Source organism: Aethalodelphis obliquidens, unplaced genomic scaffold (genome assembly GCF_003676395.1).
Source record: "Aethalodelphis obliquidens isolate GAN/ISIS:26980383/991018 unplaced genomic scaffold, ASM367639v1 scaffold26, whole genome shotgun sequence".
NCBI classification, from domain to species: Eukaryota; Metazoa; Chordata; class Mammalia; order Artiodactyla; family Delphinidae; genus Aethalodelphis; species Aethalodelphis obliquidens.
The window spans coordinates 19,797,176-19,813,208 of NW_020837970.1; the positions used below are offsets into that span (position 1 = coordinate 19,797,176).

The 16,033-nt window shown below is 54.5% G+C and overlaps 1 protein-coding gene across 3 annotated transcripts in view; it reads left to right on the forward strand.

Moving 5' to 3' along the window:
- Positions 1-15,064, forward strand: part of CD276 (CD276 molecule) — a 30,602-nt gene extending 15,538 nt beyond the window's left edge. The window contains exons 2-10 of one of the 3 annotated variants that reach the window (XM_027123560.1): positions 635-761; positions 2,960-3,307; positions 3,495-3,809; positions 4,420-4,758; positions 4,946-5,242; positions 8,882-9,016; positions 10,087-10,128; positions 11,490-11,525; positions 13,662-15,064. In XM_027123560.1, coding sequence (XP_026979361.1) covers positions 689-761; positions 2,960-3,307; positions 3,495-3,809; positions 4,420-4,758; positions 4,946-5,242; positions 8,882-9,016; positions 10,087-10,128; positions 11,490-11,525; positions 13,662-13,684 — 1,608 coding nt within the window. In that variant the 5' untranslated portion in view covers positions 635-688 and the 3' untranslated portion in view covers positions 13,685-15,064. The other 2 variants (XM_027123559.1, XM_027123562.1) reach the window with 2 other exon arrangements.
- The last annotated feature ends 969 nt before the right edge of the window (positions 15,065-16,033 follow it).

Here is a 16,033-nt window from a genome sequence, read left to right on the forward strand (position 1 = left end):
TGAGTGTCCCACCTGGTCACTGGGCTCAAAACCATGGACACCCTGACTGCTCCCTCTCTCTCTCCCCTGTCCTGCCATGCTGTCGCTTTCTCCCAGACCTGCTTTGTCTCTTCTGTCCAGCTTTTCTCATTTATCCTGCACAGCTGTCATAGTAATCTTCAGGAACCACAGCTCTGACCATATCCTTTCCTCTATTCCAGAACCTTCAGTGGCTCCCAGCTGCCTTTAGGATAAACTTTCAACCTCTTAGCCAATCTCTAAGTCTTATTCTCCCCTACCAGCTGTTGTCTTGAGCCAAACCAATCCGTGTACATCCTTGGCCTGAGCAGACAGACTTGCCTTTACTAGCTGCCTTACCTCTCCTTCCTTTTGTTTGCATACCAACATCTTAGAAGGGGTGGGTCCCAGCTGCCCACTGCCCTGCTCCCCTGATCCAGCCTCCCCAGTGACTCACTTCCCTCCTGCCAGCATCTCTCAAAATATCCCTCAGCAGTGAGCCTTGTGCGGGTATAGGAGGGAGGACCTCCCAGCGGGCAGTTGCAGCCTTCCACCAAGCTGGTCCAGGGGAGATGAGGTGAGAGAGGGCCTGGGGAGGACGTTTTGAGACAAAGGCCTCACTTCCTCTTCCTCGCAGGCAGGGGCAGCCTTCCACCACGGAGAGCCCAGCTGTCAGCTGCCTCACGGGAAGATGCTGTGTGGACCGGGCAGCACGGGTATGCGTGTGGCCACTGCCCTGGGAGTGCTGTGGTTCTGCCTCGCAGGTGAGGGGAGCAGAGTGGGGCCTGGAGGTGGGGGAGGAGGGGACCATTCCCACCAAGCCTCTCTGTCTAGCAGGGCTGGGGAGGTTTTGGCTAACCTCCTCCCAATCTCCTCTCTGCCCTGTCCACCTCATTCCTACCTCTGGGATCCAACAGGCAACTTACTTTACATTTTTTAGACTCTGTTTTCTCTTCTGTAAAATGGTAATGTGAGCACTAAATGTGATAACGCTGTTTCTCGAACAAACTGTATGTGTGCTTCCTCCCCAGGGCCTTTGCACATACTGTTCCCTCTGCCTGAAACTTTGTGCCCCCGAATGTCTGCATGACTTGATCCCTTATTTCATTCAAGCCTTTGCTCAAATGCCACCTTCCCCAGGCTTTCCTGGCTACCTTGTATAAAATAGTTCATCTTCCCTCCCTTTCCCTGACCTTACTTCATGCTTCTTCCCAACATTTATCTGCACCTGACATATTATATGTTTGCTTGCTGATTGCCTGCTCTGCTCAAAGAGCAGGATGTGTCTCCAGGGCCAAGATGGATGCCAGCCACATAGCAGGTGTGTAAATCTTCCCACACAGTTCTTGGCACAGAGTTAGCATTCAATAATGGCAGCTACTTTAATAACAACATCATCATAATTCAAATCCTAATCAGTTTCTGCTCTAAGGGAGAGTTTGCCTTCTCCCGCCAAGGGGTAGACAAAGTTGAGTGTCTGGTGCCATCTGGTGGTCGGAAAGAGGAAGCACCGCTTTACCCAGAGCTATTGATCCTTCGATTTCTTCAGACAAAGGGCTTTGTCTGGGTGATTCCTCCGGTTTCATCCCCCAAATGCCCGATACAAGGGGCACCCTGTTGGTCTCCAACTGGAGAGCTGGCCTGTGGCACCTGGCATTGTGGCAAGAGATCCAATGCCCACTTAAGACCTTTAGAGATCACTACACACTGCAAAGATGATGATACCCACTACCTGTATGTTATTCATGATGAAAATACTAACTATAAAATGCTATTTTTCTAAGTGTGAGAAACCTTTAATGAGTGCAGTATTCAGTTAGCTTTGTTTCGAGACTGTTTGATCTTCACACTTTTTTTTTGTTTTTTTGCGGTACGCGGGCCTCTCACTGTTGTGGCCTCTCCCATTGCGGAGCACAGGCTCCGGATGCGCAGGCTCAGTGGCCATGGCTCACAGGCCTAGCCACTCCGCGGCATGTGGGATCTTCCCGGACCGGGGCACGAACCCGTGTCCCCTGCATCGGCAGGCAGACTCTCAACCACTGCACCACCAGAGAAGCCCTATCTTCACACTTTTTGAGTGTGCCTGCTTTGCTGGTGCCCAAAGCACACAATCTAACCATTACCCAAGAATGGCAGTGCCAGGCTAGGGGACACATCTCACCAAAAGAAAAGCTATCAGGAACCCCTACTTAATTTTCCAGGGCTCTAAAAGAAGAGCTGGACTGGAGGCAGAGGTGACTGGGTGGGAGGCTGCAGGGCAGGGGTAGGAGCAGGGGAACCTGACCCAACGGGCTTTTCTCTGGTTATATCATACTCTTTTTTCATTCCCTTTCAATCTCAGCTTAATATCTCTTTATGGAGAAAGTGGCTCACCACCATATTTAAATGCATGGGTATTCTTTCTTTCTTGCATAAAAACTAATCATGTGTATTTAGGAAAAGAAAAATGAAAAAGCACTTGTGATTCTTTCTCATCCAGAGAAAACCACTAATAACATTTTGGTGCATACTTTTTTAAGACTCCCTTTTTACAATTTATAAAGATAATATATATTTGGGAAATGCAACCAGCACAGACAGGTGTAAAATACCTGCCAGAGTTTTGAAAAGCTACCTCCTTGCTTTCTATCCATTGGCTTGCTTTCTTCCTTCATACCCCAATCATATACTAATAAGAATTTGTGTGCTAGTTTGTCCCTCTCTCCCGCTAAGACGTAAGCTCTGTAGGGGTGTGACCTTGGTGGTGTTCTCCGTGGCATTCCTAACTCTTACCCCTGGCATAGTGGGTGCTTACTATATTCCTGCTGATTGAATTAGAACCAAAGGTAATAAACTCTTAGGCCTTAAAAAAAAAAAGGGAGTGGACAGGGCCTGAAGTTAACCCGGAAGGGGAGGGGGACTAGGGAGGCCCGGAGTGTCCCGGCCCCTCCTCACCGTCCCACCCCACCAACCGCATCCCCAGGCGCCGCAGTGGAAGTCCGGATCCCTGAAGACCCCGTGGTGGCCCTCGTGGGCACTGACGCCACCCTGCGCTGCTCCTTCTTGCCTGAGCCCGGCTTCAGCCTGGCACAGCTCAACCTCATCTGGCAGCTGACAGACACCAAACAGCTGGTGCACAGCTTCGCCGAGGGCCGCGACCAGGGCAGCGCCTATGCCAATCGCACTGCGCTCTTCCCAGACCTGCTGGCTCAGGGCAACGCGTCCCTGAGGCTGCAGCGCGTGCGCGTGGCTGATGAGGGCAGCTTCACCTGCTTTCTGAACATCCGGGACTTTGGCAGCGGCAGCGCTGCGGTCAGCCTGCAGGTGGCAGGTGAGAGCCGCGAAGGGGGTGTGTGTGCCCTCCCTTTGGCACACCCCTCATACTTCCCGCAACCCCTTTACCCACTGACCCAGGACTGACCCGTGTCCTCACAGCCCCAGGCACCTTTCCCCTCCACTGTGTCCCGCTGCCCTTGCCTTACGTTGACCTCTGCCCTCTACCCTCTGCTCCCCTCCAGCCCCCTACTCAAAGCCCAGCCTGACCCTGGATCCCAACAAGGACCTGAGGCCCGGGGACACGGTGACCATCACGTGCTCCAGCTACCGGGGCTACCCCAAGGCCGAAGTGTTCTGGCAGGATGGGCAGGGTGTGCCCTTGACCGGCAACGTAACCACGTCGCAGACGGCTAAGGAGCAGGGCTTGTTCGACGTGCGCAGTGTCCTGAGGGTGGTGTTGGGCACTAATGGCACCTACAGCTGCCTGGTGCGCAACCCCGTGCTGCAGCAGGACGCTCATGGCTCTGTCACCATTACACCGCATAGAAACCCCACAGGTTTTTGTTTTGTTTTCTTAAATGTCCCCCTGGGGGTGGTGGTGGTCCTGTGTGCAGGGGTCACGGTATCTGAATCTAGCTCCATACCTTCAGTCTCTCGGAACAGTGAGATGCCTAATAATAATAACGGAAAAGACAAACAGGGTGCATAGGCGGCAATCTAACCGTGGTGGGAGTGGGTGAGGGTGATGATTACAGGTCCTCTCAGCTCTCTGGGTCCCCTGATTCCAGGGCTCTGGAAACCTCTGGAGAGAATGGAGAAGCATTCAGATCTCAGAAGAGAGTGGAAGGATAGGAGAGGGAAATGGATCCTGGTGGAAAGGGGAGTTTTGCTAGGGCTGGAGGCTGCTCTAGGCCGGGTCCCCCCCTCCCCCCCTCCCCCCGGGGATGGACCTTTTCAGGCCAAGGCCAAACTGCTGTGATTCTTGTCAGAAGATTAGGGAGACTCCACGTCTTGAAGTGCTGAGACTTAATCTGTTTTTAGGTCTGGGGAGAAAATGGGAAGATGGAAAGGGACCTGGGGGTTGATGGAGGAGCAGGATGCTGGGGGGTGGTAGCCCAGAGTGTCGGCGCCCCTCCTCACTGCCTGCCGCTCCAACCTCGCCCTCAGGTGCTGTGGAAGTCCAGGTTCCCGAAGACCCCGTGGTAGCCCTCGTGGGCACTGACGCCACCCTGCGCTGCTCCTTCTTGCCTGAGCCCGGCTTCAGCCTGGCACAGCTCAACCTCATCTGGCAGCTGACAGACACCAAACAGCTGGTGCACAGCTTCGCCGAGGGCCGCGACCAGGGCAGCGCCTATGCCAATCGCACTGCGCTCTTCCCAGACCTGCTGGCTCAGGGCAACGCGTCCCTGAGGCTGCAGCGCGTGCGCGTGGCTGATGAGGGCAGCTTCACCTGCTTCGTGAGCATCCGGGACTTCGGCAGCGCCGCGGTCAGCCTGCAGGTGGCAGGTGAGAGCCGCGAAGGGGAGGGGGGTCCCCTCCCTTTGGCACACTCCTCATACTTCCCGCAGCCCCTTTACCCACTGACCCAGGACTGACCCGTGTCCTCACAGCCCCAGGCACCTTTCCCCTCCACTGTGTCCCGCTGCCCTTGCCTTACGTTGACCTCTGCCCTCTACCCTCTGCTCTCTTCCAGCCCCCTACTCAAAGCCCAGCATGACCCTGGAGCCCAACAAGGACCTGCGGCCCGGGGACACGGTGACCATCACGTGCTCCAGCTACCGGGGCTACCCCGAGGCCGAAGTGCTCTGGCAGGATGGGCAGGGTGCGCCCTTGACCGGCAACGTAACCACGTCGCAGATGGCTAATGAGCAGGGCTTGTTCGACGTGCGCAGTGTCCTGAGGGTGGTGTTGGGCGCTAATGGCACCTACAGCTGCCTGGTGCGCAACCCCGTGCTGCAGCAGGACGCTCATGGCTCTGTCACCATCACAGGTAGGGGCAGACGAACAGCTGGGGAAGGATAGAGGGGGCCGTTGCCTTTTATCTGGACCCCGAACTGGAATTTAGGTAGGCTTGGGTGGTCAGAAGACTTAAAACATTTTCATACATTTCAGGTGTTTCAGACTCTACTCCAAGAAGTCCTTAAGGGACTTGCTTTATCGAGCTGATAGGAATCATTTGTAGTGTTTGCCCTTCTGAGAGTGTCTTAGGTGGTCCTTGTGCTTCTTGTGCAGGGAACTGAGTACCTGCCTGGATCTGGAGGTGTGGGCGGGAGTTCTGCAGCAGCCACGAGGCATGGCTCTGGAGTGCTTTCCTACGGGAACCTCTCCAAGTGCTGGGAAGGTGTTGCTACATCACCATCTGATGCTGGGCACCATCTGTCTGCGAGGCCCTGAGAGACAGCTGGGCCTCTCCAGGTGGCCATACCCCTCACCCCATCAATGTCAGCTCTCCTGATGGAGTTGAGCGGGACCCAGGCAGCCTTTGGAACAGCCGGCTCTCTCTGCTGCCCCCATGTGGTCAAACACTAGATCAACGCCGCCCCTGTGGCAGTTGCCGCCATCTCTGGTTTTGGGGTCCTAGCCCAGACACACTTCCCTTCCTTTAGTGCCCACCTGAGTGGCACTCAGGTGAAGCGGGCTCAGGCCCACACTCAGGCCAGGAGAGGCAGTCTTAATCCTTGTTTGGACCTCATTCTGGCTCCTCTGTCCCTCCTCATGGGCCAACTAAGCTTTCCCAGGGGTCTCCCTGCATTCTCTGGGGTCAGGACAGCACGTTCTGTCCATCTGGTTCTCCTATTTTCTCTTCCATGACTTCCACCCGACCCACAGCCCATGCAAGTCCTAATTCCCCTGGTGGCCAGTTTCTGCATAAGCCTCTGGACTCACAGACTTATTCCTATCTTCCTGTTGCCCCCACTTACATGGACATTACGTGGCCTTCACTTCTGCAAGCTCAGAGGCAGTGCCCATCACACTTGCCTTCTAGAAATTCAGGCTCATTCCTCCTTCTCTTTTAGGGTTTTCCTTCTGGCAAGGCTGTGTTCCCTCTGCCCACCCCCTCCCCAAGATTGATCCCACCCTCTTTCTGGAGACCCTCAGGTCTGTACTTTCCGTGGAGGAGTCACTGCCCTGGGCTGTTGGATGTCCCGAGGGGTCTCTTTGACCTTTTAGAGAACAGTATATGGTCTGATGTATCCACAGGAGAGAATCAGAAATATTAGATAGAGCAGGATTGACAGAGAATGTGAAGCTTTCAGAGAAGGCGGGGGGGGGGGGTGGTCAGAACGGGCTGGAGTTTCAGGAGAAGTCTCTAGGGACAGGTGGGAGTTGAGGGGACCTTGAAGGATTGGTGAACTCTGTGATAATTTGCACATTGAGCTGAATTGGATATTCGCCACACTGTGTAGAAAGGGCTTGTGAATATAAATGTGGTTATACTCATGTACCTGAAGATGCAGGTCTGAGCCCTACTCTGTCCTTGACTGGTGGGATGAGGGCAAGGCTGACCTGTGCTCCAGGCACCAACAACAGCCTAGAGGTGGACATAGCAAGAGCCCCTCCTCCTGGGTACTTCTGTGGCTCTGCTCCATGCTTTGTTGCAAGAGCCCCACCCTGGGATCCCCAGGGGTTTCTTCCGTGTGCTTCATGGACTGGCCTCTCATGTCAGCTGCCATCCTCCTTTCCTGCTCACTGGGGACATTTACCCCACCTAAGAGAAAAATCTTTATTGAAAATTTCAGTAGCTGACATTTAAAGTGCTTTCATTTCACAGATGAGGAAACTGGAACCCAGAGAGAAGAGAGGACTTTCCCAAGGCCACAGGCTAGCACAGGGGCTCTGACTCTTTCGGTGATTAGACACCTCTCTGAAAATTGGATGCATGATAATATATGCAGTCACTTGCATTTAAGTTTTGAGCGTTTGTGGCCCCTCTAAACTCAAACATGGGGGTCTGTGGCCCTTGGCTCCGGCAGCCTGCCGTGAGCAGATGAACCGGAACCAGAATCCAACTTTTAGCCTCTCAGCCTAATTTTCTCTCCTCCCCACCACCCAGCCTCCTGTTTTTGTGAGAGCAGGTCTGGCCTACTTTGGAGCCCTTGGCCTGTATTTTGCTTCAGGCAGCTTTGAGCCTTGTTAAACACTCTGGGATTGAGACTTTCAGTCCTCCAGCCTGGTCTCTCCCGCTCGCGGGGGTGCTGTATGTGGAGGGGGCTTTATGGAGCAAACACTGGACGTGGAGCCTGGAGATGCAGGTCTGAGCCCCGCTCTGTCCTTGACTGGTGGGCTGAGGGCAAGTCTGACCTGCGCTCCAGGCACCAACACCAGCCTGAGGGTGGCCATAGCAAGAGCCCCTCCTCCTGGGTATTTCCGTGGCTCTGCTTTCCTGCAGGGGCCTCACCCTGGGATTCCCAGAGGTCCCTTCCATGAGCTTCAGGGACTGACCCTCCAGGCCCCTCGTATCAGCTCCTGTCCTCCTCCCCTGCTCCTGCTCACCAGGGTGATGGGTCCCTTTGCTGCCAATGTCCAGAGCGGCAGCGTTGCCAGCCACGCCCGTTGAAAGTGACATTGGCTGCAAATCCCTGCATCCGTGTCACGGTCTCCACTGCCCAAGGGTTCATGGCGCTGCTGTCTGCTCTGACAGCACCTTCTGCAGGAGCTGCCTTCCCCCTGGCTTTTGTTAGATTTGTCGTCTCCAGGGCCTCTGCTCAGGACCCCGCGTGGGTCCTGGGACTGGGCTGGAGGATGGTGTGCTCAGAACAGCTGCTGGCCCTGACCCAGGCGAGGGTGGCTCAACTCCTTCCCTTTGCCCTCAGCGTTTCACAGAAACATTCCCCTGGCAAGTCTCTTCCTCTTGGGTAAACCCAGAGCCTTCACTCTGGCACCCTCAGTGTCCGCCCTCATCTTTACACGGGAATCTGCAAACATCTTCTGTCAAGGGCTGGATAATGTATATTTTAGGTTTTGTGGGCCACATACCGTCTTTGTTACTACTGCTGCTGCTGCCTCTCCTTTTGTTGGTAACCCTTTACAAATGTAAAACTATCATTAACTCAAGGGTTGTACAAAAACAGGCCACAGGCCAGATTTGGCCCACGGGCTGTAGTTTGCCAACTCCTGATCTATAAGATGGGGGGGGGGGTATCACCAGGTGGGACTGGGGTAATCAGGGAGGGCCTCCCGAGGAGGAATCGTAAGCTAGATGGGGAGTTAGGGAGCAGTTTTTAGGTAGAGGAAACTGGCAGCAATGGTGAGGGGGCTGGAAGGAACCTCTGCAGAGAATGGTTAGGATACCAGTTTGGCTGGAGCAGTGGAATTACAAAGAAGAAGACTGAAGCACTATTCTCATGTCAGTAGGGAGCCATGGAAGGTTCTTGAGCATCATCAACCACAGACTCTTCAGCCCTCCCAGGTTGAGGCATGTCCACGGCAGCCACGGCCGTCAGGGTTTAGAGGGTGTATGGTTGGGCAGGGAAGGGGCCCGGGAACTTAAGTAAGCTCTTTTCATGGTGTCGGGGCCCAGTGAGGGTAGGAGCCCCTGTTCACACCTTGGAGGCAGAGGGGCTGTCCTCAGGGCCACTGGGGGCCAGGCATGACTGTCTCTCTCCATTCTCCCCATCTCCCCTCCCAGGGCAGCCCATGACATTCCCCCCTGAGGCCCTGTGGGTGACCGTGGGGCTCTCTGTTTGTCTCGTCGCACTGTTGGTAGCCCTGGCCTTCGTGTGCTGGAGAAAGATCAAACAGAGCTGTGAGGAAGAGAATGCAGGTGAGTGAGAGAGGGGGGTGTGCGTGTGTGCATGCGTGTGTCTCTGGGTATGTTAGTGTGTCTGTGACATCAACATGAGTGTCACTTTCCAGTGACAGAATGAGTGTGGGTGTGCAAATGCAGCTAGACTGTGTGTGTGTGTGATCTTGAGGCCGAACATGTGTTGTAAACAGGTGTGAGCCTGCCTGTGAGTGTGCAGACATGGCAGGATGAGTGTGGATATGAGTGTGACTGGGAGTGAGTGGTGGATGTGTGACAAGGGGATGGATGTGTCTGTGCAAACAAGCGTGACTGTGAGAGCCTATGTCACATGGGAGTGTCTGTGAGTGAAAGCACACGGAACTCGAGTAGCACAAGCGTGAATGCTTCGTGGGTTTGCGTGTCACCGTGAGAGGGTGTGTCTGCCTCCAAGTGGGGCAGGGTCTGAAGCAGCTGCTGTTTGCTTGGGCCGGGGGGTCAGTAGGAGTTGACTTTGGTGATTGGTAGGTGGTGAGTTGACATTGATAGGTAGGTGGTTTGATCTTGATAGGTAAGTTGACTCTAGTGAGTGGTGGGTGAGTGAGTGGACATTGGTGAGTGGGTGAGTTGACCCTGGTGGGTGGTATGTGGCTGAACATGAAGGTAGATGGTGAGGGGTGGGAGATGACTGGGTGTCAGGAAGGAGAGCATATGTGAACGGAGAGGAGACTGGTCAGTTGGAACAGGTGGGTGGCTGCCTGTGTGGCAGGTGGCTGGGCAGGCTGCGGAAGGATGAGGAACCATAGACGGGTGGGTATGCACGTTGGAGGTGGTGGTTGACTGGGTTGGTGGGCGAGTGGACGGTGGGTGATGGGGCTGGTGGATGGTGGAGGGGCAAGTAGGTGGTCCTTGGCCAGGTGAGCGGCGGGCTCCAGGCTGGGGTCCCTTTCGTCCTGCCACAGCACTCTGCTCTGTGCCGGTCTCTGACCCTGTGTCCCGCATTTGGACCATAGACCGGGCCTGCTCAGCCCCATTTACCTGCTCTCGTGCTCCCGGGAGCAGAAGTTCAATGATGAAAGTGGGGCTGAGGAAGTTTTGGTTCACTCTTCCAGGCGCTGAGGACCAGGATGGGGATGGAGAAGGATCTAAGACGGGTAAGTCTGAGCTAAGAGCTGGCACTGAACAGGGGAGAGGACTCCAGCGTCTGGAGGGACCACGTTCACTTGAAGGTTTGAATGAAGTGTGTCCCGGGGACTGAGGCCTCCCAACCTAGGTGCGTCTGTCTTTGCTCAGTGTTAGACCTCAGGCAGGTCTCCCGGGTGCTGCTTCGTGTCTCCTGCCTCTGCCTTTACCCGCCTACCAGGCTACTCAACCCTGAGGGGCCTGCACTGTGGAGTCTGGTGGCTTCCTAGGGGTGGAGTGAGGGCTCAGGAGACAGGGCAGCCTGGGTTTTAGTTCCAGCTCCAGCTCATATAAGCTGAGTGGCCTTGAGCAAGTCACTTTGCCTCTCTGGGTCTCAGTCTCCTCCTAACTGCTCCCTTCATAGGTTCTGTGGGTTAAATTCAATGAGATCATGTATCTAAAGGGCCTAGTGTCATACCTGGTGCCTGTAAGGGCTCCATACTTTGCAGGCCTGTTATTAGGACGGTATTATCCGCCTGACACAGTCCCACTCTGCTTAGAGGCTGTGTGACTTTGGTCAAAGTGCTTTGTTCCTCTGGGCTTCAGTTTCTCATCTGTAAAATGTCGTCCTGCCCTGATGGCCCCAGAGGGCCATTTTGAAGCTATCTCGAGTGACTTTGCAAAGGGCATGGCACGAGCCTGGAGCCCAGCGGGGGCTGGAGGCCTCACTGCCTTCTCTTCCCTGGGCTTCTTAGCTGGGGGAGGCAGGTTCCCACTGAGCCATTTGGGATGGTGCCAGTTGACACAGCTTCCCCCCAACACCCGCAGAAGGAAGGGCAGGAAATGGACCCCTGGGGACTGCTGTAAATTATGTCAATTAATTCTCTGCCTTTGGTGTCCCCGGGTGTGGCCAGTGTGGAGACAGCCCTGGGATCAGGCCTCATTTTTCATGCTCGGAGGCAGGTATAATTGGCAGAAGGGAGGGAGTGGGGAGAAGAGGGAGGCTTAGAGAGCACTGGGTCCCAGGCCCACCAGGGGACACTTGCAGCCTCCTTCAGTGCCTCACTTCACCCTATTTGTAGAGCCGGCTCAGCGTACTCTCACATCTCCAGCTCGTAGGAGGGCCGGGGAGTTGTTCCCATTATAGAGATGCAGAAAACTGAGGCCCGGGGGAGGAGTGACAAGCCAGAGTGGAGCTGGGTCTGGGGATAGCAGCCGAGGGCCCCTTTTCTGGTGCTGTGATGTTGCCCTCACCCTCTCGACTCTCCCTCCTGCCTTCTCCCAGTTCTTCTAGCCTTTATTTCTTCCTTGGCTCCTATGCCTCTGCCCAACACCCTACCCCACCACTTTTCACGGTGCCCGCCTCACTGTGTACTGCTTCCTTTTTTTGCAGCCCTGCGGCCTCTGAAACACTCTGAAAGCAAAGAAGGTAAAGACACGTGGTGTTTGAGATTGTGTATCTGTGTGTTTGTGCGCCTGTGTGTAGGAGGCTGGGGAGGGCTGTTGTTGGTGGGGGTGATTATCACCCTTCACTGCTGCCCTGAGGCTCCCTCCCCAGAAGAGCAGCCTCGATTCCCTCCTGTTGAAATGGCAGAGAAACCAAGGTCCCCGCTGCTCTCACAGGACGCAAATATGATAGAGGCTTAACCAGGACAGGAGTCGAGGTTGTCTTAAGGCCACTGGTGCCCTGGAACCAACTTCCACTTACCTGGTTTCTGTCTTCTTCCACTCAAAGCTTCCAGCCCCAGGTCCGGAGTAGCTGCTGCAGCTCCCACAGCCCCTCCAGAAGTAAGGGGGAAAGAGGAGAGGGGGGGACATTTTCTTCTAGGGCTTGACTAGAAATAGCTCCCGTCACTCCCGTTTATATCCATTTGTCAGAACCTAGTCACATGACTCCTAACTCAGCTGAGGCTAGGAAATGTGGTTTTCAGCTAGACAGCCACGTTCCTGGTCCACAGTCAGTGGTTACTAAGTGTTAGCAATCATTATTATTTAGATTACTGGAACATCAGCAGTTACATTAGCAAGTGGTTGGTTGGAGGTTAGTTTAGTTTGAGATTCTTCCTTATTAAAAGTAACCAAGAGCCACATCTACGTATGTGTGTTTGTGTATAAATATATGTGTATCTGTGTGTGTGTGTGTGTGTCTGTGTGCATGTGTATTTTGAACAAACTATTCCTTTATGCAGACTTGTCATTAAATGAGTGGCTTCCAGTTAGAAAATCAAAGGTCTTGGGACCTTAATTTTTGGCCAGAGGTTATGGAGCCTTAAATAATTTTCAGGTTGCCTTGTCATCCCTGTTAGGAAATAAACTTTCACCAAGTCCCTGGAGGCTCATCCCTGCACTGAGCTTTTCTTTGGGAAGAAAGGAAGGAAGGACATAGGCCCTGTGCTCAGGAAACTCCCAGAGGTGGGGGGCAGTGGGGCCCTCAGAAACCTGTGCAGAATTCGTGATAAAAGCTGGGTGAGGGAGGGAGACGCAAGAGGGAAGACATATGGGAACATATGTTTATGTATGACTGATTCACTTTGTTAGAAAGCAGAAACTAACACACCATTGTAAAGCCATTATACCCCAATAAAGTTGTTAAAAAAAAAAAAAAAAAGCTGGGTGAGGGGTCTTCAGAAAGGCAGCCTCATGCAGAAGACAGAGCCCCCTAGGGGAGACCTCGCTTTAAGTCTCTGCCCATAACCTTCCAGGGGGGTTCCTGTCACACCTCCCTTACGAGATGCCAAGGTGCCAAATGCAGAAGTGCTCTGTATAGCAAGCCCTTCAGAATGCTGTAGAACGTTCCATGGCGGGAGTGGAGGCCTGTGTTGGGGTCTGGAGGGATGGACATAAATTATCCGCCTCCCCGTTGTCCTGAACCAAATGAGGCATAGAAGGATGGAGCAGATGGAGATCAAAACGTCAGCCTGGCTGTGTGGAGCAGGGGGCCGCCTGACCCTGCTCCCCAGTGTGGCAGCCTGGCCCCCTGGTCTCTGGCCAGGCTGGACAAGCACAGAGGCAGTCCCCAGAAGGGAGAGCTACTCTTCCAGGGACAGATGGAGCCCAAAGGATGGGAGAGGGAGGGGCAGGGTCACACAGGCCCCGGTCCGTCTTCTAAACTCTCCGTGCAGGTCAGGGAGTGGAGTGAGGCCAGGGGTGTGAATCTATGGGGTGAAGAAGATGGATCAAAGGACAGGGAGGGTGTGGGGGCAGAGTTGGGAAGGGAAGAGTGTGCCAGACAGAGGGGAGGGTTGTGTGCAGGGTGGGTGAACCCCTGGGGATTGAGAAAGAGGCTGGCCAGGATTGGGCAGTCTCCCCCAGGCACCCTCGTGGTCTGTCTGATGCCCAGCTGCTGTGTGTGTGTGTGTGTGTGTGTGTGTGTGTGTGTGTGTGTCTGAGCCTCGAGGGCAGTGCTCGATGCAGGGGGCTGCGAGTCAGAATGCTGGGCCCTGTCACACATACTCTTCCCCTTGAGTATGTGACCACATCCCTGGGGTTCTGGCACACTCCCGACAGTAGAACTCCTGCATTTAATGCTCTCCCCGCTTTTTCTCCTTCCCATCATGAAATGCAGATGATGGACCAGAAATAGCCTGACCATGAGGACCAGGGAGCTGCTGCCCTGCCCCGGGGCTCCCACCTCCGGCTGCACTGGGGCCTCAGTGTGAGCCCTGGGCAGGGGGCTTCTCTGCCCTTAAAGGATGGCTTCTACTCTAGCGGGTCTACTCGTTCTGCAAAGGACACGATACATAGACCACCCCGCAGCCTTATTTCTCCGACGGACATGATTCCTAAGTCATCCTGCTGCCTTATTTCTCCAGTGACACGATACATAAATCATCCTGCCGCCTTATTTCTCCAATGGATATGCTACATGGACCAGCTGGCTGCCTTTTTTCTTCAAAGATGTGATACACAGTCACCGATTATCACTTCTCAGCCTTTTCTCCCACCTGCCCGTGATTCTGTCTCCTCTGACAGGGCCACTGCAGCCTTAGCATTTCCTCGAGTCTAGAAGCTTCTCCTTCTGCTCTGTCCCTAAAGTTGGCCTTTCCCCTGTCCTGCTAAGTGAAGACAGGGCCCCTCCCCCAGGCATGCAGACATGCAGGTGCACGTGCTGGAACACGTGAGGACCTCCCCTGGCCCCGTCTCTTCCGTGGCGCCCTGGGCTGTGCCCTGTGAGCCCCACCTTCTGCCCGCCCTCCCCACGGGAAGCACGTGCTGGTCACACTGGGTCTCTGGGCGGCTGTGTGGGCCCCCTTGGGGTCAGCTTCTGTCCCTCTGCTTTTCCTGACTTCCCTTTCGTTTATCCACTCAAGTAATGTTCACTGAGCATCTGTGGGGTGTCAGCGCTATGTTAGGTGCTGGGGACCCCGTGTGAGAAGACAAGCCGCTCCCTAAGGAGCTTGCCCTTCAGCTGGGAAACCCGTGAGGAAAGAGTGGTTGTGAGGGGCTCCTGCCTGGCTCGCTACTGTACTCCTGTTCTGTACCGCACTTCCCTGGATACCTCACTCCCATCCCATCCCTAATCCTTACCCAGAACAGAGGGTGGGGGCAGAAACCTGGAGAGAGGGGCAAAGCCTCTCACCACGACTGGAGAATCTGATGGTTTCCAAAGTGTCTTTCCAGGCATGAGCAGGGGGGCAGGCGGCCAAGTCCTGACAGACCCCGGGAAGCTGAGAGCCGCAGCACAGAGGAAGCCTGGGGCCTCTCCTCGCTGGCTGGAGCTTGGGGGCAGGGACAGCCCCCTCTCCCACCATGGTGCTATTCTGGGCCTGGGCAGCCACTTCCTGGCTTGTCTCTGGCCGGTCCCCAGCCTCCAGTGGAGTAAACTTCTGATGATCTGATGTCCTCCTGTTGACATCCCTCCCTTCACCAGGAATGAAAGATGTGGGGATTTCTAATTTAAATATGGGACTCTGAGGGACTTTGTTAACTGGTGGTGTATTTTGGGAAAAATAAACGCCTTTGTAGAAAGCTTTTTCTCTGCAAAATGTGTGGCAGTAGGGCGGGCAGCGGGACTTGGCAGGAAGGGTTCCCTTCTGGACGTTTGAAGCCAGAGTAGGGATACCTGGATCTCCTTACTGTCACTGTCCTTAAGTCACGGGGTCTCCATGACCCCCTCTCTAGCCTCAGTTTCCCCCTTGGTAAAGTGATGTTGGCTGTCCAGAAAGCCAGGCCCTTTGGTCACTTTTGGGGGCTCCACCCCGAATAGCTTTATCTCAGAAGACTAATAGCTTTGTCTCAGAAGACTCAGACCTCAGGCTTGTTTAAGGGCTAATGCCCCCATTTCATGGATGAGACCCAATAAGAAGCTGACACAGGAAAGGATCTCTGTGTGCTGTTCTTGGCTGACCCAGTGGAATGGGCACCAGGCCCGAGTCAGAGGTCCAGGTCTAGGACCTAGTTCTACCCTGTGATCCTGAGCTAGGCATTTAGCTTCTCTGGGCCTTAGTTTTCTTATATGAAAAATGGGCCTGAGGTTTTCCCCACCTTCTGGCTCCAAAGACTGGGAAGGGGGGTTGAATGTGGCAGGCAAACAGTTTCCAGAGAACCGGGTTCAGGGACCTGGGAGCCTGCAGAGTGCACAGTGCTCATTTGACCCGGGTGCCAGGGTCTCAGAACTGGCCAGCCAGTCAGTCCCCGAGTTCTGCAGGCCCTGGGGCAGCTGGAGGCGACCGGGCTGGGGGTCAGGACACTTGACATTTTTTCCCCAGCTCTGCTACTATCTTGTGACCAAGTCCTTCATCCCTCTAAACCTTCATTTCCTTATCTATTAAGAAGGGGTGACGCGTCCTCTTCTGAAAAGTATGTGGCATTCTTTACAAACTGGGGTGCTTCTTCTAAAGTCGATGACCCTGGGGATGAGACCTTGCTAGAAGTCCCACCCCTGGTCCTCTGGGTGGGTTTTAGCATCAAAAGCCTTGTGCTGAGGCTCTGCCTTTG